Source organism: Eptesicus fuscus, chromosome 9 (assembly GCF_027574615.1).
Source record: "Eptesicus fuscus isolate TK198812 chromosome 9, DD_ASM_mEF_20220401, whole genome shotgun sequence".
Classification (NCBI taxonomy): Eukaryota; Metazoa; Chordata; class Mammalia; order Chiroptera; family Vespertilionidae; genus Eptesicus; species Eptesicus fuscus.
Window position 1 is genome coordinate 25,193,199 of NC_072481.1, and position 27,003 is coordinate 25,220,201.

A 27,003-nucleotide genomic window follows, 5' to 3' on the forward strand; every position below is an offset into this window, starting at 1 on the left:
GCTTTCACACTGCAACTCCAGAGACAGACAGTATGGGCCACAGAGTTGAAAATACTTTCTGGCCCTTTCCAGAAAGGTTTGTGAGCCCCTGCACTGCAGCATTGATATGAATTTGAAAAGCTCACAAATGACAAGCACCATGCGTCATGGACATTTCCTAATTTATAATTCCTAGGGGAGTTACACATCAATTTGAAGTGTGATGAAAAAACCCTCTTCCTACAAATGAAAATTGACTGCCAAAGTGAGTTATAGAAAAAGAAATGAACTTTTTAGAGCGATGGTTCTAAAGGATGGGGACAGAGAGTATACTATTAGAGGGGGAAAGCCTTAGAATGACTAGTTATTTTACCTTTGGCATATTTAATTTTGAAAATTTTGATACAAAAGTGGATTATGAGAATTTCATGTTTATCAGAACATAGCATGGGTTTAAAGAGAGTTGGTTAAATATTGTTCTTAGGAACTGATTTCTTTGCTGTCGTGATGATTCCTTGAAAACAGCTTCTGAGAACATTGCAGTCTACTATAGCTGCAGTTAAACTGGATCTTGGATAAGGTTGACACCTTCAGGAAGAAAGGAACAAGTTTACTTAGGGAAAGAGCTCTAGCTAAGCACCTCAATCCACACTTGTAAATAATTAGCACTTTATTGAAGGGAGGGTGTGATAACTTTGTCTAAAATTTTAATACCTGAAGTCTTCATGGGTCTCTTGTTTTTTACTGATTGTCGTTTATAGTGCCTTGTCTGTTTTCATGCCAGGTTATCTGTGAGCTGGACAGTATATTTGAAAAGTTATTTGTAGAAATAAACAGGACAAGGATGACATACTTACCTCTAAGAGGGATTTCTTGTTGCCTGTGGCTGGGAATAGTCCCAAACTTCCTTAATTCAGATTGAAGGCTGGAGGTTCCCTGGGTCATCCAGATGGCACACAATCAGGTATCCAGTCCATGTGAGAAAGGTTTACTTTTTTTCCCCTTAAGTTATTACATACCTATGTGTCTTTATCCCATTGCCCCCCACTCATGCCCTCACCCCCCTGGTGTCTGTGTCCATTAGTTAGGCTTATATGCATGCATACAAGTCCTTTGGTTGATCTTTCCCTCTTACCCTCACTTTCCCCTGCCTTCCCTCTGAGGTTTGATGGTCTGATTGATGCTTCTCTGTCTGTGGATCTGTTTTTGATCATCAGTTTATGTTGTTCATTATATTCCACAAATGAGTGAGATCATGTGATATTTATCTTTCTCTGACTGGCTTATTTCACTTAGCATAATGCTCTCCAGTTCCATCCATGCTGTTGCAAATGGTAAGAATTCCTTTTTTACCGCAGCATAGTATTCCATTGTGTAGATGTACCACAGTTTTTTAATCCATTCATCTGCTTATGGGCACTTAGGCTATTTCCAAATCTTAGCTATTGTAAATTGCACTGCTATGAACATAGGGGTGCATGTATCCTTTCTGATTGGTGTTTCTAGTTTCTTGGGATATATTCCTAGAAGTGGAATCACTGGGTCAAATGAGAGGTCCATTTTTTGTTTTTTGAGGAAACTCCATATTGTTCTCCACAGTGCCTGCACCAGTCTGCATTCCCACCAGCAGTGCAGGAGGGGACTCTGCATCCTCACCAGCACTTGTCATTTGTTGATTTGTTGATGATAGCCATCCTGACAGGTGTGAGATGGTACCGCATTGTCATTTTGAATTGCATCTCTCGGATGATTAGTGACTTTGAACATGTTTTCATTTGTCTCTTGGCCTTCCTTATGTCCTCTTTCGAAAAGTATCTATTTAGGTCCATTGCCCATTTTTTGATTGGTGATTGGGTTGTTTATCTTCCTTTGTTAAGGTGTATGAGTTCCCTGTAAATGTTGGAGATTAAACACTTATCAGAGATAACACTGGCAAATATGTTCTCCCATGCAGTGGGCTTTCTTGTTTTTTTGATGGTTTCTTTTGCTGTACAGAAGCTTTTAATTTTGATGTAGTCCCATTTGTTTATTTTCTCTTTAGTTTCCATTGCCCTAGGAGCTGTATCAGTAAAGATAATGCTTCGGCATATGTCTGATATTTTGCTGCCTGTGGATTCCTCTAATGTTTTTATGGTTTCCCTTCTTATGTTTAAAAGTCCTTTATCATAATACCTTAATAAAAAAATGGAAAAATTTTTTTAAATAAATAAAAGTCCTTTATCCATTTTGAGTTTATTTTTGTGAATGGTCTAAGTTGGTGATCTAGTTTCATTTTTTTGCATGTATCTGTCCAATTTTCCCAACACCATTTATTGAAGTGACTGTCTTGTATGTTCTTGCCTCCTTTGTCAAATATTAATTGAGCATAGTGGTTTGGGTCAATTTCTGGGTTCTCTATTCTATTCCATTGGTCTATATGTCTGTTCTTGTGCCAGTACCAGGCAGTTTTGAGAACAGTGGCTTTGTAATACAGCTTGATATCTGGTATTGAGATCCCTCCTACTTTGTTCTTCTTTCTGAGGATTGCTGCAGCTATTCGGGATCTCTTTTTATTCCAGATGAATTTTTGGAGAGTTCGTCCTAGGTCTGTGAAATATGCTGTTGGTATTTTAATGGGAAGTACATTGAATCTATAGATTGCTTTGAGTGGTATGGACATTTTAATGTTGATTCTATGAATCCATGAACATGATATGTTCTTCTATCTGTTTATGTGTCTTCTATCTCTTTTTTCAGTATCCTGTAGTTTTCCGAGTACAGGTCTTTTACCTCCTTAGTTAAGTTTATTCCTAGGTATCTTAATTTTTTTGGTGTGATGGTAAATGGGATATTTTTTTAATCTCTCTTTCTGTAAGTTCACTATTGGTGTATAAAAATGCCATAGATTTCTTGGCATTAATTTTGTATCCTGCTACATTGCCAAATTCATTTATTAAGTCTAATAATTTTTTCATGGAGTTTTTAGGGTTTTCTATGTACAGCATCATGTCATCTGCAAATAATTACAGTTTTACGTCTTCTTTTCCAATTTTGATACCTTTTATTTCTTCTTGTCTAATTGCTATGGCTAGCACTTGCAGTAGTGAAAGTGGGCATCCCTGTCTCATTCCTGTTCTTAGGTAAAATGGTTTTAGTAATTTTTGCCCATTGAGTATGATGTTGCCGAAACTGGTTTGGCTCAGTGGATAGAGCGTCGGTCTGCGGACTGAGGGGTCCCAGGTTCGGTTCCGGTCAAGGGCATGTACCTTGGTTGCGGGCACATCCCCAGTGGGGGGTGTGCAGGAGGCAGCTGGTCGATGTTTCTCTCTCATCGATGTTTCTAGCTCTCTATCCCTCTCCCTTCCTCTCTGTAAAAAATCAATTAAATATATTAAAAAAAAAAAAGACCTCTTTCCAAAGTTCCCTTAGGCTCTCCTCCTGTCTTTTAATTTTTTTCTCCAATTACAGTTAAGTTTGGGTGTGTTTTGCTTCCCTGTCTTCTAATTCGCTAATTCGGTCCTCCACTTCTCCTAGTCTACTGTTGAAACTTTCCATGATGTTTTTTATTGCAGCTATATCATTCTTTATTTCTTCTTGATTCTTATATAAGTTGTTGATTTTTTCATCCATCCAGTTTATAAACTGTATGACCCTTATTCTGAATACTTTTTCTGACATATTACATGACTCTGTTTGACTTAGCTGCTTTTCTGGTGATTCCTCCTTTTCTTGAGGAAGGTTTACTTTTATTTTACCTGTATCTTGAAAGTGTAATACTTTGGAATCCTGGCATAAGGTGTCTGTGGTGGGAGTTCCCACATTTAGTTGGCCTTAGGTTTTTATTTTTGTCCCCTATAGTCCATGAGGCTTCTGAAAGTGCAGCTCAGACTTCTTCCAGATTGGTAAATGCCTTAAAAGAAAGAGAAGCTTTGAGTTCTAGGCTGTCTGGATTCTCATCTAGATTTTGGCTCAGTAATTCCCCATTACCTATTTAGCCTTTTTATGTTTTTAAGAAAATTATTATTTTAATCCTCATTTGAGAATATTTTTCCATTGATTTTTTTTTAAAGAGTGTGGAAGGGAGGGGGAGAAACAGAAACATTGATGTGAGAGAGACACATCAATTGATTGACTCTCACACATGCCCTGACCAAAGCCGAGGGATTGAGCCTGCAACCTCAGTACATGCCTCTGATCAGAAGTCAAACCTGAGTCCATGGGCTGATGCTCCTATCCACTGAGCCAAACTGACTAGGGCAAGAAAATTATTTTTCTACTAGAGGGCCACTGCATGAAAATTCATGCACTGGATTGGGGGTCCCTCAGCCCGGCCTGCCCCCTCTTACAGTCTGGGAGCCCTCAGGGGTGGGAGGCGACCTGGCAATCGGGAAGGCGACGCTCCCATCACACCTCTGCTGCTGCCACTGCCGGCAGTGCAAGCCTCAGCCCGCCCTGGTTACCTAAGCCTTGGGTAGCCCTGGGCGGCTGGGTAGCCACCATCCGAGGCTTGCCTGTGCCTCGGGCATTGGCTGGGCAGCTGCCATCCGAGGGTTGCCTGCGCCTCGGGTGTTGGCTGAGCAACCGCCATCCGAGGCTTGGCTGTGCCTCGGGCCAGCCCTGGGAGGCTGGGGGACTAAGGGCACTGGGAGACTCCGGAGGCAGGTGCGCAGCCGTGCCATAGGCTTGCCGCCCCAGCAGAGCTGAGGGAACTGGGCGCTGCCATCTTGTGGCTGTGGGTGCCTCCATCTTTGAGGGCACGGCAGTCAATTAGCATATTCCCTCCTTATTGGCTGTGGGTGTCGCCATCTTTGTGAGGGTGTGATGGTCAATTAGCATATTCCCTCATTATTAGATAGGATTTCAACTGCTTTTTAGCAGTAGGTGGATTGAAATTTCCTAGTGCTCAATTTCTACATATGAAATTTCCTATGTACTTTTTTGCTTATCAGAGCTTTTTTGGTAAAGGCTATTAGCCTAGCTTGGTACCCAATATGCCTTTGTGTTAATGGGAGAAAAGTTGGGAAAGACGTTAATATTGGCAAGCATTGCTGGTGTCTTCTGGATTCTTTAATTATGGAGGACAGGTATTTGAATTTTAAAACCTGAGAAGTTCTGTAAGTAATCCTATATCTTATATCCCCAGTACCTGACTTGGAAGTAATATAGTCAGTTGGATTTTGACTCCTGAGAAGCGAGCTCAATCTAGTGAGGTACATAAGCAGGCAAGATAAAAGTTGCTGAGTGTTGCATGAATGGTACAGGTAGTGGACCAAGGAAAAGAGATAGTTTAAGTAGGCTTTATTTGGGGAGGTAGAGTTGGAGTAAGGTTTCAAAGAATGACTAGGGTTCAGGCAAAGTAGTAATTGGGATTTGAAATGAGCAAATGCTAGGTGGTAGGAAATCATGGTGTGCAGGCACAACACTCTTGTTTAGCCAGAGTAAAAAACTCACGTAGATCCTAGGAAGAGAGTGTGAAGCTAGGTGGCAGAGGCAAGATAATGAAGGACACTGACTACTAGGAGTTTCCTCTTATTCTGTGGGAATCTGAAGAGTTTTGGGGAAACTAATTCAGGGTAAGTACAGGACAGAAGGGCGAATACCAAACTGGAGACAGGTTGACCAATTAAGAGCCTCTTTGCCCAGAGATAAGACCTGGACATTGCTTGGGAAGGATGCTTAAATGTAGCTCAGGCTTTGCCTGTCAAAGAAGAGCATGGCCCTTGAAGAATTTTTCTAGTCTCATGTTCCTTCTTCCCTGAGCATACTTGCAAAGATTCTTTTTCTTTACCTTTTTGTTTTTAATCTTGTTTAGAAACATCGAGAGAGAGAGAGAGAGAGAGAGAGACACCGATCAGCTGCCTCCTGCACACCCCTACTGGGAATGTGCCTGCAACCAAGGCACATGCCCTTGACCGGAATCGAACACGGGACCCTCAGTCCGCAGGCCGATGCTCTATCCACTGAGCCAAACTGGTCAGGGTGGCAATTGTCTTTTTGTTCCGTTCCTCATGGCAGAGTTACTTACTCATTAGATAAATGTTTACTGTGCACCTACTATTTGCCAAGTACTGTTCTGGGCTCTAGAACTATAAGGTCCCTGCTCTTGTGGTACTTACATTCTTGTAAAGCAAGATAGGCAAACTGTAAACAAGTAAATCTATGATTGGAAAGTGTTTGAAGAAAAGAGCAGGGGTGGGGGCAGGCTGGAGGGGGTCAATGGGGGATGAAGGGGGACATTTGTAATACTTTCAACAATGAAGAATTATTTAAAAAGACAGAGAGAGAGAATGGTAATGATAGAGAAGTAACTAGATGCCTAAATTGGATTGTAAGGAAGACCTTTTTGAGAAGGTTTACTTCATTTTATGCCTTTCTAAAACTGTATAATGCATTTATGTGTGTATTTGGTAAACTCTTCCTCTATACTTAGTAGCACCTTGAGCTATTTATCTCTCTATTCTTGGTTCCTAAATGATGAGTGACTAAATGAATTATACTGCTGTTCCAGTCATCAGTGCACTACCTGAAATTCCCTTAACTCTCAGATCAAGTAAGTTTAAGCCTTTTGCAGTTGTGTCTGTGCAGCCAGGGTAAGAGGTGCAATCCTTACCCTAGAGAAGCTCAAGGTTTGTGGGCAGAAGTATGATAAAACTTGCTTTGATAAGTGTCTGTGCACCCAGAGAGACAGCAGGGTGTTTCCTGAGGAAGGCTACTCAGCTGCACTGGCAGGATCCCTCCAGGTAGTTTACTCTGATCTGTACTCAGGAAGGCTGGCTCTATCTATATATATATAAAACCCTAATATGCAAATAGACCCAATGGCCAAACAACCGGTTGCTATGATGTGCGCTGATCACCAGGGGGCGTGCGTGGACCATGGTGGGCATTGGCTGTGGCCGGATGGTGGAGCAGGTGAGCAGGGGCACCAGACCAAGGTGGGGCGCCAGTCGCTGTCCTGGGGGCTAGCCTCTGGTCATTACTGAAAAAAAATTTTTTTTTTTACATTTTTATAATATATTTTATTGATTTTTACAGGGAGGAGGGGAGAGGGATAGAGAGCTAGAAACGTCAATGAGAGAGAAACATCGACCAGCTGCCTCCTGCACACCCCCCACCGGGGATGTGCCCGCAACCAAGGTACATGCCCTTGACCGGAATCGAACCTGGGACCCTCCAGTCTGCAGGCCGACACTCTATCCACTGAGCCAAACCGGTTTCGGCTGAAAATTCTTTGCTCCTGCCTGTCTCCGTCCCGCCTGGCACTCGCACCTGCTGCCAGTGCCAGCCCCTGCTCGCACTGCTGCCAGCACCGGAGCTGCCGCTCACACCTGCCCCAATCACTCAGCACCATCAGCAGGTGCAAGCGGGGCCGGCACCATAAGCAAGTGGGAGCAGCAGGCTGGGGGCGGGAGGGGGGGAGGCCTGCCGCCAGGCAGGGAACCAGGGGCCATGGCGGGAGAACCGGGCGGGGGAACAAAGGATGGGCTGAGACCCGCCCCTGTGCCCACCGCAGCCTCGCGGCCCACAGTTCATGGTGCACAAATCTGTGCACTGGCCCCTAGTTTGTCTATAAAACCAGACTCCAAGTGTGTTAATTTATGATGAGAAATATGTCAGGTGCCATAGAGTGGCCTATTGGCCTTAACTGTGTTTTCTTCATGAAATCCTACCACCTGGGGAGCCTAATTAAGGTCAAGAGGCAGCTCCTCAGACCAGAATGAGCCAAACATTGTAGGGATGGAATGTTTACCAACATCCATACCGCTACCACCATGAGCCTGGCACAGCCTTCCTCTTGCTTGCTTCAGTGGTTCCTGGTCCTGTTGCATCTTAAGCTTGATATTTTCTCTACCCCCAAATGGCACATTCTTATTATACTTTAAATGATTATTCTGATTTTCATTACAGTCCAGTCCTTAGGACCCATTACTTTCTTTTTCAGACTTTGCTTATTATTGGCTTTGTTGCCTCTACCTTACTGCTCCTCTAGGCTTGGGGATGAGGGTGGGGGGTAAGTTTCCAAACTCACTGCTTTCCCCAAATGTGCTGGGATCCACAAGCTACCCAGTTTATTCAAATCTGGGTGGTGGTGGTTTCAGATACAGGCCTGAAGTTCCCAACGTGCTAAATTATAGATGGTCTATCAGTAGGAGGATAGTTTTAAAGCTTTTCTTGGGTTATGACTAAGAGGCGTGTAGACATGCGGAAATCCTGCAGGTCAAGGGCAGAGATCCTGTGAATGGAGACTTAGGGGACGTTAGCTATGGCGTGTGCTCATGCAGCAGCTGAGGCTAGTTTTCAGAGGTGGGAATGAGGCCCTTAAATTAGGTCATCGAAACATCGCTTACGCCTTGAAAGATGGGAATGAGGCTGTGTTGGGGAAAAACAGATCACAGTGATGAACGCCCATCGGTGAACGCCCAGTTGTGTTCGTTCCAGTCTCAAGCCTAGGTTTCCCGAATACAGATTGGAAAAAGCAACAGTTCAGGCTTGCCTCTGAGCATAAAGTCCTTTAATTTCGTTGTAAAATCACACTTCCACGAAGCAAAGGATCCACAAAACAAGACGATGAAGGTAAGTGGGGGTTGAGGGTGGTTAGGAATAGAAAGGGGCGACATGGAACCCCTAATATTGAGTTACATCACTTGTGACGTATGCACAATATCCAAGCAGCCCCGTGGTCACTGCAGCAACAGTGCAGGCTCAGTTCTGGTGTGGGTTTCTGGGGATTGTAGTTTTCCAGTATTTGCAGTAGAGGAAGACCTGTCACTGCCATCTTTCACACCCATGCTGGCAAGCTGTGTGCATGGTCCCTTGTGTGTGTGTGTGTGTGTGTGTGCGGGGGGGGGGGGGGGGATCGGCGTATCAGCAGTTAGCAATGTCTATAATAGAAGCTTACAGGGCTATTGGGACCTCAAGAAATGCTTGAGGAATTTGGAAATCCTTTATCAGAAAATTGCATAGTATCCAACCTGGATGGATTAGGAATTTACCTGGGAGATGGGAGACAGTGGGAGGTGGCAGTGAGCAGATGGGATCATTCCAGACAGAACCTGCCCCTAAGGTTTGGAAACATGAGAGCAATTCTGGATGGCTGAGAACACAGGAGGTTGAATAGGGGCTGGTAAGAACGGGATCTGAGAACTTAGAAATGGGACAAAATCAGATCATGAAGGGACTTGATGCCAAAACCAATGAATTTGGACCTTTTCTTGAATATACTGATATATCAAACACAGCCCGATCAGTATGAATGACTTCCTCCTTTTCTGTTCTCCCTTGTTTTGTTCATCTTTGTTTTATCACTTGCCACAGCATTCTGTGTCTTCATCCCCAGAGCTCAACAAGGGCCATGGCATGTGATAAAAGCTCAGTGTTTTTTGAATGATCAGATTTGAGTTTTAGAAAAGCAACCCAAACAAGAGTAAGAAGGGAGCAAGGCTGGATGTAAAAGCCATCATAGTTCAAAGTAAATTGTTTTGAACCTCCATTTTCCCCTCTAACCAAGAGGTGAAATTGGGCAGCATAAAGGCCATTTCCAATGTGGGTTTTGTTTGGCCAGCACTTTTTGAAAAATTAGTTGCCCCAAATTTTTTAAATGGGAGGTTTCACATTTAAGATTTCTGGCTTCTCTTGAAAAACATCAAGATTTGACAATTTGGGGCCCTGATTCTCTCAACAGTAATAGGAGAGAACTGAACAGCTGCTGCTGCCTTCAGACAGCACAGACATATGCCCCCCAGTTTGTCTTATTCCCCACCACTCCTTCCCATTAGTCACATTGAGGCCAAGTACCAGTTGCCATTTATCATGGTACTTTTGTTTTCAGGGTGAGCTCTGTTTGACCTTAGAGGCATCTGTGTTGCCCATCTTTGTACTTATCTATCCTGCCTGGTATCTAAGGAATGATACAATGAAGTTAGTATTTTAGGAAGATTAGTCAGGGAAAAAGAGATTGATGTGAGGAGCTGGGAGGCAGAAAGGAAATAATGGAAACCCGTGGGAGGAATATTTGAGAGAACTTGGGCAGTAATTAAATATTGGATAAAAGATGAGGAAAAGACAAAATACAACTTCAGTTTCCAACAAAAAAGTGGGAGAAATGCAAAGGGTGGTGGTGAACAATACCTTACGAGCTCTGGTATTTTGTGAGCAAGGGCCATGAATTAAGAGTTCCATAAGCCCCCAGTATTCCGCTGGGTATGTATTAGGTGCTCAGGAAATTCTAATTGCACTGAAACTCTAATCTGATGGGGGGAAGGAAGGAAGAATTGGAATCTATATATATATAAAAGCCTAAGTGACCGAACGACAGGATGACTGGACGACCGGTTGCTATGACGCTCACTGACACCAGGGGATAGACGCTCAACACACAGGATCAGGCTCCCTCCTGTCTGGATCGGGCCTGAGGGGATCGGGCCGAAACCATCTATTCCGACATCCACTGAGGGGTCCTGAATTGCAAGAGGGTGCAGACCAGGCCAAGGGACCCCACTGGTGCATGAATCCATGCACTGGGCCTCTAGTGCTTGAATAAAACCAGCAAATTCTGGGACCTTAGGGATAATCTCCAGAGTAGGTGATCTGGGACTTAGGGGCATTTAATTCCCTTGGGGGAATAAAACCTTTGCAAAAGTCCTTAAGTAGATCAGGAATCTGGCATGCAGAAATGGAGATGGGATGGAAATGGTGTCACTCCTGGGGAAAGGTTAAAAAAAAAAAATCAAAGAGACTTGGGTGGCAGGACTTTTCCTGAAATACATTGAAACAAGCTCTTGGTTGGAACATTAGGCAGGGGATTTTGGACGGAGGCTGGGAAGGTTGGAATGCTGGACTTGGCTAAATGTTTTTTGCTTTTTAAATATGTTTTTATTTATTTCAAAGGGAGAAGGGCGATAGATAGAAATATCACTAATGAGAGAGAATCATCGATAAGCTGCTTCCTGCACAACGAATACTGGGGATTGAGCCGGCAACTCTGGCATGTGCCCTGACCTGGATCTAACCATAACCTCCCAGTTACTGGGTCGACACTCAAACACTGAGCCACACTAGCTGGGCTAAACGTTTTTGAGAGCACATCACTTAAAAGGAAAATAAATTTTCAGCTCAAACCCCAAATAAATATTTAATTGCAAGTTATTTATATGTACCACTACAGTGATGTTATGTACTTTAAAAACATTTACACACACACACACATACACACACACAGAAATTTTAGCTCTGGCTGGTTTGGCTCAGTGCTTAGAGCTGCGGCCTGGGGACCAAATGGTCGTGGGTTTGATTTCCGGCCAAGGACACATACCTTCGTTCCCATCTCCTGTCCGGCCTTGTGCGGCAATCGATGTGTGTCTCTCACATCAATGATTCTCTCTCTCCCTCCCTTCCTTGCTCTCTAAAAATCAATGGAGCCCTGGCCGGTTTGGCTCAGTGGATGGAGCAGCGGCCTGCGGACTGAAGGGTCCAGGTTCGATTCCAGTCAAGGGCACATGCTCAGGTTGTGGGCTCAATCCCCAGTGGGGGGCGTGCAGGAGGCAGCCGATCAATGATTCTTTCTCATCATTGATGTTTCTATCTCTCTCTCCCTCTCCTTTCCTCTCTGAAATCAATAAAAGTATGTTTTTTAAAAAAATCAATGGAAAAAATGTCCACGGGTGAAGATTAAAAACAAAACCCAAAAGCAAAAAGATAGATTTTTAAAAAGATTCGATAAACAGAAATATTCTCATATTTTCTTCCCACAACTTTAATGTATCATATTACATATACCCTATGGTACCCACACATGCACACCACTTTGGATGCTCCTCTGCAGTCAAAGGGAGCCATTGGAGGTTCTCAAACAGAGGAAGGCATCATGGTCTTTATCAGCTTTCCTGAATCCACAAACTTTAGAAGCTGAGACATCAAACACTGTGATTGCCTTAGACTGGTTCCCACCGTCCAGGAACAGCCTCGGTGCTTTACGCATTTATTTAATCCCCAAAGCCCCCCTATGCTATAGGTACTATTATTTTCTTTTAAAGTAATATTTTATTTTATTTTATTTATTTTTTTAAATATATTTTATTGATTTTTTACAGAGAGGAAGAGAGAGGGATAGAGAGCCAGAAACATCGATGAGAGAGAAACATCGACCAGCTGCCTCTTGCACACCTCCCACTGGGTATGCGCCCGCAACCAATGTACATGCCCTTGACCGGAATCGAACCTGGGACCCTTCAGTCCGCAGACCAACTCTCTATACACTGAGCCAAACCGGTTTCGGCTAAAGTAATATTTTAAACTTGAAAAATTTTTTATACTGATCTTAGGCACAGTGGAAGGAAGGGAGAAAGAGAAACATCAATTTGTTGTTCCACTCATGTATGTATGCATTGATTGCTTCCGATGTGTGCCCTGACTGGGAATCGAACCCACAACCTTGGCTCAGCAGGACGATCTCTAACCGATTGAGCTACTCGGCCAGGGCAATATTTTAATTTTAATTTGAGGAACCGAGGTTAAGTGAGATTAGGAAGCTGCCTGGGTCCCACACAAGTGGCGAAGTCAGAACATTAACCCACCTAGCGCGGGTCCGCAGTCCATGAGCTTAACCGTTACTGGATGGCGGAGGGGACACACTTTTCTCCCTCGAGTGGCCTTGGTCAAGTGCCTCACGAATCAAAGCTGTCGGGAGAGTGCGTGACACAGTCCCCGGAGGCAGGCGGAACGCACTACCCGCCGGGTGCTCTCTAAGGCGGCTCTTTAGGGCAGGTCAGTGGACGCCCCCGTCACACCTCCAGAATGCCAGGAGCACACCCGCGCAGGCGCAGATAGATAGGCCTGGTTCCTATGGTTTCCGGGGCGAGACGGCGGAAGGAAGATCTACTTCCGGCGTCGCGCTGCAAGCGTCGCGCCGCGGGCATCCTTTGCGGCAGATCTCCGCGTCGCCTGCCGATCATCCTGTACCCGCAGCCAGCGAACGGGCAAGGGCACCGCCGCAGGACGGTAGGGCTCAGCTTAAGGAACTTCCTTCCGAGGTTTCTTTAACTAATTTCCTCGTGGCTTGCCGGGTGCCCGTTCTCTCTCACTGGAACTCTGGGCGTGTCTTCCGCTTCCCCAGGACCCTTGGCTCACACAGCCAATGTCACTGAAGCCTGTAGCCCGCGCCTCTCTCGGTTCTCCTTGCAGGCTAACTGAGTATCTGCCGGCTTAATGCTTTGGCCTTCTGGCTCTTAACCCGAAGCCCATGCTCCTTTTCTCGGCTTCCAAGTCCCCGCGTGATTGCGGCCTTCACACCGCTTCAGCTCATTCCGTTCTTCCCGAAATGCTCTTTACGCTCCAGCCATGTCTGGGTCCTCAGTGTCCCTCAAACATACCCAGAACCTGCGGCTGAAACTCCTGCTGTACCCTGACCTTCACTTCGCAAACTCAGCCCATCCTAAAAGGCATTTTCAAGCCACCTGGACGGAATTGATTCTTCCTTCTTCGAGCTCTGAACCCCTGGTTTGTTCCTTCCTTTGGGTCCCCAATTCGCTGTGTATCTGTATTCTCGTCCTTAACGTTGCAGCTGCTGCTTTTCCCCATTCCAGTGCCTGGCACGTTATTTAGTAAATGACTTAAAGAATGGGTAGGAAATTTAAAAGTTAAATTCACCTGTAGATCTATTCATACATAACATTGCCTTTGTGTGTGTGTGCTTTCCTCCAGTCTTCTTTTGCAGACAGTTTCTCTTTGGCATTATTGTTGTATTTTTCTTGACATTAAAATGTATGTCCCATGTTTATTTTTCTTTTTTCCTGAATATCTTTCTATTCTAAGTAGGTAATGGATTTAATTATCCATTTAAGTTGTTTGAAATTAACCTTTTTTTTTTTTTTTTTTAACTAACTACTCCCTGGTCCCTGCCCTTACTGCATTCATTGTTCAATAAGGGAGACATTCAAGTAAATAGTCCATTATAGTGGCATGCAAAGAACTATGGGAAGTGGAGACTGATGTGTTAACATAAAGGAGGGATGCCGGTTTCAGGATGGCTTCTCAGGGAAGGTGTCATCTAAGTTGATATGGATAGAAATATGTAAAGAAATGCTTCAGTGCTTATGCTCTTTTTGTTCTTTTCAGTTTTTTCTTCAGATATGACTCAAAGAATTGGGATTATTAAGTCAAAACATAAAAACTCTAACTTTTGATAAACATGACTTTATCAATATAAAGAAGATTTTTATACTTTGTTTTAGTTCTCTTTTCCTTGCGTTTTGTGAAAGCACAGAAATTGTTCATCTGCCATAAACTGGGAGAATCTGTCTAATGAAAAAGTTTGGTGCGAAGAAGTTGGGAGAATAGTGTAAAATAACTTTCTAGAGGGCTATCCTACATAATAAAATGGTAATATGTAAATTACCATCACTCCGCTACGCCCACGATTGGACCAGCAGGAGGCGCAGGGGGTGGGACTCAGGGTGGCTGGGGTAGCTGATTGGGCCAGCAGGACGCTGAGCTTGCGGCTGGCGCCACGAGCTCAGCGTCTGCGCCACGGCTGCGCTGGAGGCTTTCTAAAGGCCTGGTGCACCAGCGGACAGACAGCCGGCTGGTGCACCAGGTGCATGATTAAATCATGCACTGGGCCTCTAGTTTATCATAATAACCTCATTTTCTTAGAAATTTCTTACTTGATTATATTTTATGGCATTATATCTTTTTTTACCTTCCATTTCAGCCATGCCTTTCTTTGATATACAGAAGAAGTTGGGCATTGACTTAGACCGCTGGCTGTCAATCCAAAGTGCTGAACAGCCTCACAGGATTCCATCTCGATGCCATGCTTTTGAAAAAGAATGGATAGAATGTTCACATGGAATTGGTGGTATCCGCGCACGGAAAGAGTGCCAGATAGAATATGAAGATTTATTAGAATGTCTGCTTCGGCAGAAAACGGTGAGGAAGTGATGGAGGTGGGAGCTGAGTTACTTCCTTATTTCTTTGGGGCTACTTTTCAGTATTTTTAATTGGTCATTGAGTTGAATTGGCAAGACTTTTATGGTGAAACACCTCTGTTTAGGTACCATGTCAAGGAAGTTAAATGTCTTCACATCTGAGGAAGATCTGTTGTTCCTCAATGTTCTTCCTCATCTCTGATTTTCCTTAGTATCGAACCTTGCTGTAGCCATCAGGTTAGAAATTACATGTCTGTGTCTGTTTCTATTTTTGTAGTAGGCCATAAAGCAAAGAATATCAACCTGTCTTGGATGTTTGTGAAAATCTTCGGGTAAAAATCTTTAAAATTCATTGAACCCTCATTGGGGAAGGGGTTAAAACCTTGAAGGTCGCCGAAACCGGTTTGGCTCAGTGGATAGAGCGTCGGCCTGCGGACTCAAGGGTCCCAGGTTCGATTCCGGTCAAGGGCATGTGCCTTGGTTGCGGGCACATCCCCAGTGGGGGGTGTGCAAGAGGCAGCTGATCCATGTTTCTCTCTCATCGATGTTTCTAACTCTCTCTTCCTCTCTGTAAAAAATCAATAAAATATATTAAACAACAAACAAACAAACAAAAAACCTTGAAGGTCTATTACATTGAACCTGATATAACAATCTCTGAAGTATTTATACTCTGGGGAAGGTGGAGGTGTTAATGAGATTGCTTTAGGTGAGCCTAACCAAAAATGCATAGGGAAAAGGGGGTGCTAACACAGGGCTAACACATTGAGAGCTCTATTCTCCCTTAAAAAAGAAATCTTTGAATGTGGGCTGTTGTTTTGCCTCTTTTTGTGCTCCAGGTATAACAAATAGAAATGTTTTTATAACTTAGTTTCTTGTAGTTCAGGGAGACAATTTAGATTTTAAGTTAAATTGATCAACATTTTAAATGTCTTTTAACGTCTGTTAGCATTTGGTTAAAGTGAAGCCAAATTTGGAAGGAATGAGAGGATGTCGGGTCATAATTTTGTATTGATCTCTGCAGGAATACTGATCATTTAGTGTGTAATATAGTGTCTATATTGTAGGACAATGAATGGGTCATGTTTGGCCACCTACCAGCTAGTTCACAATGTCTTCTCGTGAGCTCGCATTATTCCTTGCTCAGATTAAGACTTTACTCACTGTGGAAAATTTACACCAAGAGGAGGCAGTGTGGTGAGGTGGAAAGGACATTGGATTGAAGTTAGAAGAGCTGGGTTTTGGTGTGGTTCTGCCACCACTATTTTTGCGTCTTCAGGCAAGTCACTTGTTTGTCTTGATGTCCTTATCTGGAAATATTGAAGAGTTCCCCCAAGGTCACTTCCTTATCCCATGAGTTTATGAATAGATATGTTACTGTTTTAGAGGTTACCCTAAATGACTAGATACTTCCCCCTAGGTGAAGAAACTAGTGATTCAGGAAATTAGAATCAAGCCCTGTTCTAAGTGTCGGGCATATAATAATGCATTTATTTCTCACAACAGCCTTGTAAGGTGCTTTACTATTATTTCCCCCACCATACAATTAAAACACTAGGGCCATTGCCTAAGGTCATATAGCTAGTAAGTGTTGTAACTGGGATTTGAGCCTGGCAATGCTGGCTCCAGAGCCTGTGGTTACTATATCACATCACTAAGTGGTTATTGGCTCTAGTTCAGGTGAAGATTTAAACCATGGTGTTCTAATAGCTTAACCATGACTAGTCCTCTGTTAGGAAACTTCTTTCATAAAGAAATCTATTTTTAAAAAATATATTTTTATTTCAGAGAGGAAGGGAGAAGGAGAAAGAGATAGAAACATCAATGATGAGAGAATCATTGATTGGCTGCCTCCTGCACGCCCCCCACTGGGGATCGAGCCCACAACCTGGGCATGTGCCCTTGACTAGAATCGAACCTGGGACCTTTCGGTCCGCAGGCCGACACTCCATCCACTGAGCCAAACAAGCTAGGGCAAGAAATCTATTTTTTTAATATCTTTTTATTGATTTTAGAGAGGGTGAGAGAGAATCATCGATTGGCTGCCTCCTGCACACCCCCTACTGGGGATCGAGCCCGCAACCCAAGCATGTACCGTTGACTGGAATTGAGGGACCCTTCAGTCCATAGGCCGACCCAAACCAGCTAGGGCAGCCCAGCCTTTTTTTTTTTAATCTTCACCCCAGGATATTTTTTCCATTGATTTTCAGGGAGAGTGGAAGAGAGAGGGAAAGACAGAGAGAAACATCGATGTGAGAGAGACACATCGATTGGTTGCCTCCTGCATGAGCCTGGACCAGGCCCTGGGCCTGGGGAGGAGCCTGCAACCAAGGTACATGCCATTGACCGGAATCGAACCTGGGACCCTTTGGTCCATAGGGCAACGCTCTATCCACTGAGCCAGACTGGGTAGAGCCAGACTTTTTTTTTTTTTAAGTCCCTGTCCTAATGGAGCTTATATGGTGGGGAGGGGAGCAGAAAGTTAACCAACAAGTTAAAAAATAGAGTGTCAGGAGTTGAGTGCAGTGGGGAAAATAAATAGGAAAGGGATAGAAAGCCCTGGTCATGGGGGCTAAGTTGTTTTTCTTTTTTAAATAGAGTGGTCAGAGAAGAGTTCAACACAAGACGTTTGAACAGAGACTTAGAGAAAGTGAGCCAAGTGGAAACCAGGGGAGAGCGTGTCCGGCAGAAGCAGCAGCAAAGCGCCAAGACTCCTGAGCTGGGTCAGAGAGAGCTAGAGGAAGGTGTTAAGCATAAAGGCAGGGAGGTCGGCCAACTAAGTCATTATAAGGAAGGACTCGGCTTTTCTTTCAGTAAGATGGGAAGCCATTGAGGTTTGAGCTGGTAAATAATGCAGTCATGACTAGTGAGTGTATTTTCTATGTCGAAGAATCCATGTGAATCATGCTCTCACAAAGGCTTATATAGCATGGCATTTGCTAGGAATGGCCTACCTGAGAAGAGGCAGAACTCAGGGCTCAACACTAGTGAGTAGTAGCTGAGAGTATATATTGGTCTTAATTTCAGTGTAGTAGAAAGAGACCTTATATTGGCTATTTCTGCTTCATTCATACTCAGCAAACAGTCAACAGCAGCAGTGCCACCTTGACATAGAGAGGTCAGGAATATATAGCCTTTAATATTTTAAAAGCTTTTAGTATGCCCTAACCAGTTTGGCTCAGTGGATAGAGCATCAGCCTGCGGACTAAAGGGTCCCAGGTTTGATTCTGGTCAAGGGCATGTACCTTGGTTGCGGGCACATCCCCAGTAGGGGGTGTGCAGGAGGCAGCTGATCAATGTTTCTCTCTCATCGATATTTCTAACTCTCTATCCCTCTCCCTTCCTCTCTGTAAAAAATCAATAAATAAAAAAATAAAAAAAAATAGAAGCTTTTAGTATGTAGGACTATGTCTCTTAAATGTTTTTTTTTTAAATATATTTTTATTGATTTTAGAGAGGAAGGCAGAGGGAGAGAGAGATAGAAACATCAGTGGTGATAGAGAATCATTGATTGGCTGCCTCCTGCACGCCCCTTACTAGGGATCAAGCCTGCAACACCGGCATGTGCTCTTGACCAGAATCGAACCCAGGACCCTTCAGTCACAAGCTGATGCTCTATCCACTGAGCCAAACCAGCTAGGGCTCTTAAGGGTTTTTGTCTTGTAAGTTTTGTTATTAGATTTCAAGGAGATATTATTATATACCGTATTTTCCGGCGTATAAGACGACTTTTTAACCCAGGAAAATCTTCTATACGCCCAGTCGTCTTATACGCCGGAAAATACGGTATACCAGAAGTGTATTTGTTAAAAGCTTGAGTAATTATTTCAAGTTAGTTTTTAAAAGACACGTTTCATCTCAGAGGCCCTCTGAAAATGAAATCAATTTTCCTTCTGGTTCTCCAGCCCTCGCTTTCTGGTGCATTTCTTCCCCCTAGTTTTTTATTTACTTGTGTTTGTTTGTTTATATTTTAGAGAAACATTGATTTATTGTTCTATTTATTTATGCATTCATTGGTTGATACTTGTTTGTGCCCTGACTGGGGATCAAATCTGCAACCTTGGTGTATTGGGACAATGCTCTGAGTTACCCGGCCGAGGCCTCCCCCTAGTTTTAAATACTTTCTTCCTTTGACAGATGAAACGCATGAGTGCCATCATGAAACAGCGGAATAAGCTAATCAAGGAGGGGAAGTACACACCTCCACCCCACCACACAGGCAAGGAGGAGAACCCAAGGCCCTAAGCAGAGCAGCAGCTGGAGGCTGATTTTCATGTTCATTTTCTCCACTGGAAAGCTTATGTACTGACAACTTCTTTGTGAAAGTATCTAAAAATAAAGGATTGCTTCATCCTATTTGTTCTGTTTTCTCTTGGATCATACTTTTCTATAATAAGATTGCAACCTATTTTTTAAGTTTGGGGAAATGCCTCTGTCTGTGCCTTAAAAAGTAGCATCCAGGGGATAATGAGCAGCATTTAATGAATGCTTAATGTGTATGAGGTACTTCAAATATGGTAACTCATTTAAGAAGTTGCAGTGTTCTTTAGTGTTTTGATTCTGGTTTATCTTCCATAAAGCACAGACTTGGGCTGGGAGGGAGAGGCAGCAGAGACTGATTGTGTGTTTACTATAAGGTCTGTGAAGTCTACCATTAAGGCTAAGAAAATACCACAACTCAAATAACAATTTTGAAGAAGCAATGCCATTGTTTTAATTTGCTATCTTACACCAGTGGTATAGTACCTTTAATTGGCATGCTTAGAAACATGCTGTTAAAATCTGGGTATAGAAGGTTATGAACCTTATAAAATTAATATATATTGAGAATATAGTTGAAACCTTTGATATCTTGCAGCATTTCCCCCCAATTTTTTAATGTAAAATATATATAACAATATTTACCATCTTAACTATATTTAAGTGTCCAGTTGAGTGGCATTAAGTACATTCACATTTTTGTGCAACCATCACCAACATCCATCTCTAGAACTCTTTCTTCCATCTTGGAAAACTGAACTTAATAATAATACCCATTAAACAATAACTCCCCGTCCTCCCCTCCCTCCAGCTCCTGGCAACCAGGATTCCATTTTCTATACGATTTGGACTACTACAGGTACCACATATCAGTAGAATCATACAGTATTTCTCATTTTTTAATCCTTGTCTGAGGATATGTTTATTGATTTTAGAGAAGAAACATTGACATGAAAGAGAAACATAATTGGCTGCTTCCACAGAGGATTGATCCCAAAACCCAAGCATGTGTCCTGATGGGAAATCGAATCTGTGACCTTTTGGTGTGTGGGATGACACTCCAACTAACTGAGCCACCCGGTCAGGACCAATACTTCTGTCACTGGCTTATTTCACTTTGCATAATGTCCTCAAGGTTCTGTAACATGTCAGCGTTTCTTTTCAAGGCTGAATAATATCAAAAGGGTGTCCTGTCCCCCTTCCCACTCCCCAGCCTAGGCATCTGGAGGACTCCCAGTGACCATTCTAATTCCTGGGATTGGGCATCGTTTCTTACAGACCAGAGATTTGAGCAGAAACAATCAGCATATTGGAGGCACTCATCTGCCAGCCTGGCTGAAGACAGGAGCAACCCTGAACTGCCATGGCTTCGGCTGCCTGGGCAATTCCAGCCAAGAAAGAGATGGGGAGAACTCAATGTTACAAAACCTTACTTGGAGCTACCGGTTCAGTAAATATGTCACTTGCATCAGAACATCAAGCAGTTCAAACCCAGTCTTGTTGAAGTCACCTTTGGCAAGTTGCATTCCCTTTCTGAGCTGCAGTCTCTTCAATTGCAAAGGAGAGATCATTCTATTTACTTAATGGAATTTCCCTGACAATTAAGTGAACACACAGGCATTTAACCCAGAACTACTTTGCGTGTAATAGGTACTAGATAAATGATAGCCGTTGCTTCTCATTATTGTTATTCTTCGCTATTATCTGTGGCCAGCCCTCCTGAAGGGTCTCTTCGAGTTGAGTTGCCTCCTAGTCTGATGCCAGTGTCCTTTTTTCCTTATTTTGTGGAGGGCCAGACACATGGCACTGTGACCAAGGAGAATGATAATGTCTTAGGCCATACATGCAAGATGTATTGAGCAGAGGATGTTGTTGATAAACCAGATTGTTTTTTCTTTTTTTGTTGTTTTTTTGTTAATCCTCAGCCAAGGATATTTTTCCAATGATTTTTGGAGAGAGTGGAAGGAAGAGGGAGAGACAGAGAGAAACAGCGATGTGAGAGAGACATTGATTGGCCACCTCCCACACGCGCCCCAACCAGGGCCGGAGATCAAGCCTGCAACTGAGGTACTTGACCTGTTTGCAGGTGGACGCTCTGTCCATTGAGCCAAACTGGCTAGGGCAGTGGTCGGCAAACTCATTAGTCAACAGAGCCAAATATCAACAATACAACGATTGAAATTTCTTTTGAGAGCCAAATTTTTTAAATTTAAACTTCTAACACCACTTCTTCAAAATAGACTCACCTAGGCCGTGGTATTTTGTGGAAGAGCCACACTCAAGGGGCCAAAGAGCCGCATGTGGCTCGTGAGCTGCAGTTTGCCGACCACGGGGCTAGGGCAATTGTTTTGTCTTTTATCTCCAGAAACTGAGCACTAAGGGAAGCCAAGGCTCCTGCAGGAAGCCCATGCCTGCTGTCCATTGTTGGGTGGCGCTCTGTCCAAACAGAGCAAGAGATGGTTCAACTTTTCTCAGCCCTGGTCAGAAGGCTGGAGATGCTGAGCTGAGAAATAAAGGGGTGAGGAATCGGGCAAAAGAAGATCAACTTCTTTTGATAGTTCCCTCTCGGAGAAGAAGCCAGAATAGAATGCACTGGATCAAAGAGGCCAGGTGGCTCATGAAGCCTCATGTCCTTTGTAAGGGGTCAGCGAACTCAGAAGTTTGATTTTTGCCTCCACATTGGAGCTGTTAGGTTTGGACACTGAAATGGCAGAGCTGACCAGGTCAACAGAGCTAGCTACTTGTTTGACTCCATGATGAAAAATAGATCATTTTCAGGCTTCTCCTGAGAACTATTGAAACTTCCACATTTCTGGGATCACCAATCTGACTGGAACTACCAGCACAGCATTCTTTACTCTTTTAGGACACAGCTACCTCCCCTCGGGCTTCACTTTGCAGCTGCTGAACATCCAAGGCTTCTGCTGACATACGGTTCTATGGGCCAACTGGCTTTGTCCTGCTTTCCAGAAGAATGGGCTGGGAGCATAAAGCCAGATCATGTCAAAATTAGGGGTTTCTCAAGAGGAGGAATGAGCTAGCTGTTTCCTGAGATGAGAGTGGGACTTTTTGTTTTTTAATATATATATATTTTTTTAAATAAATATTTATTTATTTTATTTTCTTTTTATTGATTTTTTACAGAGAGGAAGGGAGAGGGATAGAGAGCTAGAAACATCGATGAGAGAGAAACATCGACCAGCTGCCTCCTGCACACCCCCCACTGGGGATGCGCCCGCAACCAATGTACATGCCCTTGACCAGAATCGAACCTGGGACCCTTCAGTCCACAGGCTGATGCTCTATTCACTGAGCCAAACCAGTTTTGGCACTTTTTGTTTTTTAATATATTTTTATTGATTTCAGAGAGGAAGGGAGAGGGAGAGAGAGAGAAACATCAATGATGAGAGAATCATTGATCAGCTGCCTCCTGCATGCCTCCTACTGGGGAACGAGCCCGCAACCCAGGCATGTGCCCTTGACTGGAATCAAACCTGGGAACCCTCCCCTCAGTCTGCAGGCTGACACTCTATCCTCTGAGCCAAACCAGCTAGGATGAGAGTGGGATTTTTTTATTTTTTACTGTAACCACTCAGAACAGTCTGTGCTAACACAGAGTTTTGTGCCGGGAGAGCAAGAACATTGCTGCAATGATGTAGCAGAATCTTTTCAGGATCCTGCCAATGGCTCCTTTTCTGATGTCATATCTAATCTTTATTGTGGCCAACACTTCCTGGACATCAAACGCAAGTTCTGATACAGAGGTAGCAAGTTCAGATTCTTTTGGTAATGTAATAACTAGGGATACAAGCCTTTTGTAAGAATAAATACATTCACTGTGAGAGGGGCAGGACTTATAGTAAACTCACTATCACCCACCCACAGGCAGTGGATGCCCAGCTCCAGCCAATTGTTACCAAACAGAAGTGCAGGCCAGGATGACTTATCTTTCAATGTTTCATGACAAATCAGAAGTCTACATTTTTATGACAAATATGCAATTTTTAAATTTTACTTGTTTTAAAAAATATGTTTTAATTGATTTTAGAGAGAGGGGAAAGGAGAGGGAAAGAGATAGAAACATGGATGAGAGAGAAACATCAAATTGGTTGCCTTCTGCACAGCCCCTCCTGGGGATCAAGCCTGCAGCCCAGGTATGTGCCCTGACCATGAATCAAACAGGTGACCTCTAGTTGCATGGGGCTATGCTCAACCAACTAAGCCACACTGGCTGGGCACAAATATGTGATTTTTAAATGTCATTAATTTTTGCCCAGCAATGAGCACATGGACAACAGAATTTATTTATTATTAATGTTTTTATTGGCTTTTTAGAGAGAGAGGAAGGGAGAGGGAGAGAGAGATAGAAACATCAATAATGAGAGAAACATCATTGATTGGCTGCCTCCTGCACACCCCCTACTGGGGACCAAGCCTGCAACCCTGGCATGTGCCCTGACCAGGAATCAAACCAGTGACTTCTTGGTTCATGGGTCAACACTTAACCAACTGAGCTACACCGGCTGGGCTGGACACCAAAATTTAAATTAAAAATATATACCATTTATAATCACTTAAAAATGTGTAGGTGTGAATAAAATAAAACATGGACAAAATTCCTAAGATGAAAAGCCCAAGTGCTTTTGAAAGAAATGAAAGAATATCTAAATAAATGGAGAGACATGCTTCGTTCATGGACTGGAAGACTCATCATAGTAAAGGTGTCAATTTTCCCCAAATCTATACACAAGATTAATGAAATTCCTATTAAAATCCCAGCAAAAAATTTTGATAGGTATAAACAATATTATTCTAAAATGTAAAGGTAAAGGCAAAGGAGCTAGTATAGCCAAAACAATTTTGAAAACAATGAATAAAATGAAAGGAATCACTGTATCCAATTTAAAGAATGATCCTATAGCTACAGTAATCAACCTATGCAGTACCGGCAGATGGAGAGACACATTGATCAATGGACCAGAATACAGAACCCAGAAATATCCCCATACAGTTCTGTGGTGGATGGGGGGGAGGGGAGAAAACCCACTCTATGAACCAAACCTCACACCTTCACTCAAAACGATCACAGTAGTTCAAATGTAAATTTATAAAAACTGTTAGCAAATGACATAAGAGAAAATATTCAGGACCGTGGGCTCTGGGAAGAATCAGACATGACACCAAAGCACATTCCAATAAATAAATAAATAGATTGGACTTCATCAAAATTAAAAAATCTTTTGCTCTGTGAAAGAGATCCTGTTTAGAAGATAAAATACAGAGTGGGAGAAAATATTTGCAAGTCATATATCTGACCAATGACTCTAACCTAGACTATAGAAAGAACACCCAAAACTCAACAATTAAAAAAATACCCCCAAATTAATTAGAAAGTAGACAAAATACTTGATAAGACATTTACTGAAGAGAATACAGATGGCAAACAAGCACATGAGATAATGTTCAACATCACTAGCTATTAGAACAATGTAAACTGAGACCATGTGAGATGTCACCGCACACTTGTGAGAACAACTAAAATAAAGCATAGTGGCAATACCAAATGCTGGTGAGGGTGTGAAGAAACTGAACCTCAAACATCGCAGGTGGGACTGTAAAATGATACAACCACTCATTAAGATAGTTGAACATTTTCTTTAAAAAACATACATATGTGATTGCCACACAATCCAGAAATTGCACTCCTGGGTATTTATTTTAGGTAAATGAAAACATGTCCACATGAAAACCAATAAGCTATTGCTCACAGCAATTTTATTTGTAGCAGCCAAAACCTGGAAACAACCAAAATGTCTCTCAACTAGGTGAATGGGTAAACAAAGTGAGGTACATCCATATCATGTGTAGTGGGTTAAATTGGGGCCCCCCAAAAGATATGTCATGTTCTAACTCCTGGATGTGTGAATGTGATCTTATTTGGGAAAAGGGTCCTTGCAAATGTGATTAAGATAAGCATCTCCAGATGAGATCATCTTTTTTAAAATCCTCACCTGAGGACATATTTCCATTGAAGTTAGAGAGTGGAAGAGTGAGGGAAAGACAGAAACATGGATATGAGAGAAACACATTGATTGGTTGCCTCCTGCACACGCCCCAACCAGGGCCTGGGCTGGGAAGGAGCCTACAACCGAGGTACATGCCTTGACAGGAATTGAACCCAGGACCCTTCGGTCCACAGACCAAAAGCTCTACCACTAAGCAAAACCAGCTAGGGCGAGACCATCTTGTATTATCCAAGTGGGCCCCAAGTCCAATGACAAGTATCCTTAGAAGAGAAGAGAAGACCCAGACGTAGTGGAGAAGGCCATGTGAAGATGGGGCAGAGATTAGAGTGATGAAGCCACAGAAGCTGGAAGAGGGAAGGAAGGATTCTCCTTTAGAGCCTTTGGAGCGAGTGTGGCCCTCCCACACCTTGATTTAGGACTTCTGGCCTCTAGAACTGTCAGAGAATACATTTCTGTTGTCTTAAGCCTCCAAGTTTGTGCTCATTTGTTATGGCAACTCCAAGAAACAAATACATCATGGAATATTATGCAGCAATGACAGAGACCAAACTTGATACAGCAACAACTTAGATGGATCTCAAAGGCTGAGTGGAAAAAAAAAAAAATCTCAAAAGGTCACATACTGTAAAATTCCATTTACATAACATTTCCAAAAAGACAAAATTATGAGATGGAAAACAGATTAATGGTTGCCAAGGAAAAGGGACGGTGGGAGGAGGAGGGAGTGTGTGTGACTATAAAGCAGCATGAAGGAGCTCCTTGTGGTGATGGGACAGTTCTGTATGTTGATTGCGGTGGTGGTTACTAGAATTGAAAGGTGATAAAATGAAACAGATTGTACAAGTTGAAACACATTCTACAAGTATAAACTTCTTTTTTTTAATTTAATATATTTTATTGATTTTTTACAGAGAGGAAGAGAGAGGGATAGAGAGTTAGAAACATCGATGAGAAAGAAACATCGATCAGTTGCCTCCTGCACACCCCCTACTGGGGATGTGCCTGCAACCAAGGTATATGCCCTTGACCAGAATCGAACCTGGGACCCTTGAGTCCGCAGGCCGACGCTCTATCCACTAAGCCAAACCGGTCAGGGCGGCAATTACTCTTTGAATTATTATTTCTCTTTCTATATCCTGTTTCCCTATTAGACTGAAAGCTGAAGGGCAGAACTTTTCTATGTTGTTCTAACCATCTCTGTCCTTACACTGAACTCAGCAGCCACTCAGGAATTCTTTGCCACTGATGAATTGTAATGAATGCACAGCAATTTATGAAATGAAGGGAAGTTCATATTTAAAAACAAATTGGCAAGTGGACTTCTGGCCTAAAAATCAATGGAAAAATATCCTCTGGTGAGTATGTGCTGAAAACAGTAGATAAAATACTTAAATGGAAGCCTTTCCCATCCCAGTCCAACCTAGTTAGCTTCAAACTAGTTTATCATTTAAAGCAGCCAAAGACCACTTCTAGGAATAAGCCTAAAGAAATTATATCACATGTACATAAAAATGCATGCTGAAAAATATTTGTTGTAGCATTGTTTCAGTTTAACAAATTGGAAATAATCAAAATGTCAAAGAGGAAAGAGCAAAATAGATTAGGGCATATCACAAATGCCATACTAAGTAGCCATAATGAAGGAGAAGCAGACCTTGAAAAAGTCCTACCTAATAATAGAGTAATATGCAAATTGACCGTACCTTCGCTACACCCACAAGCCACGCCCACCAACCACACCCACCAGGAAACCATTGCAGGGACGTTGGGGTGTGGTGGAGCCTGCACGGATCGCAGGCAACGACCAGGGGGTCGGCTCCTACGATCAGTAGCAG

General features: G+C 43.0%; 1 protein-coding gene across 2 annotated transcripts; it reads left to right on the forward strand.

Moving 5' to 3' along the window:
- The first annotated feature begins 12,850 nt into the window (after positions 1-12,850).
- NDUFS5 (NADH:ubiquinone oxidoreductase subunit S5) lies at positions 12,851-19,238 on the forward strand. 2 transcript variants are annotated; one of them, XM_054720796.1, is made up of 3 exons: positions 12,851-12,986; positions 14,666-14,883; positions 19,020-19,238. In XM_054720796.1, exons 2-3 carry the CDS (start codon positions 14,668-14,670, stop codon positions 19,125-19,127), a joined length of 324 nt encoding a protein of 107 aa, XP_054576771.1. In that variant the 5' UTR covers positions 12,851-12,986; positions 14,666-14,667; the 3' UTR covers positions 19,128-19,238. The 2 variants fall into 2 exon arrangements, with proteins under 2 accessions (XP_054576771.1, XP_008149389.1); XM_008151167.3 differs by having other exon boundaries at positions 12,851-12,954.
- The last annotated feature ends 7,765 nt before the right edge of the window (positions 19,239-27,003 follow it).

Coding starts and splice junctions, on each gene's coding strand:
- NDUFS5 (XM_054720796.1), top strand. CDS start 14,668: ATGCCTTTCTTTGATATACAGAAGAAGTTGGGCATTGACTTAGACCGC. Junction 14,884..19,019: donor GTCTGCTTCGGCAGAAAACG/GTGAGGAAGTGA, acceptor TTCCTTTGACAG/ATGAAACGCATGAGTGCCAT.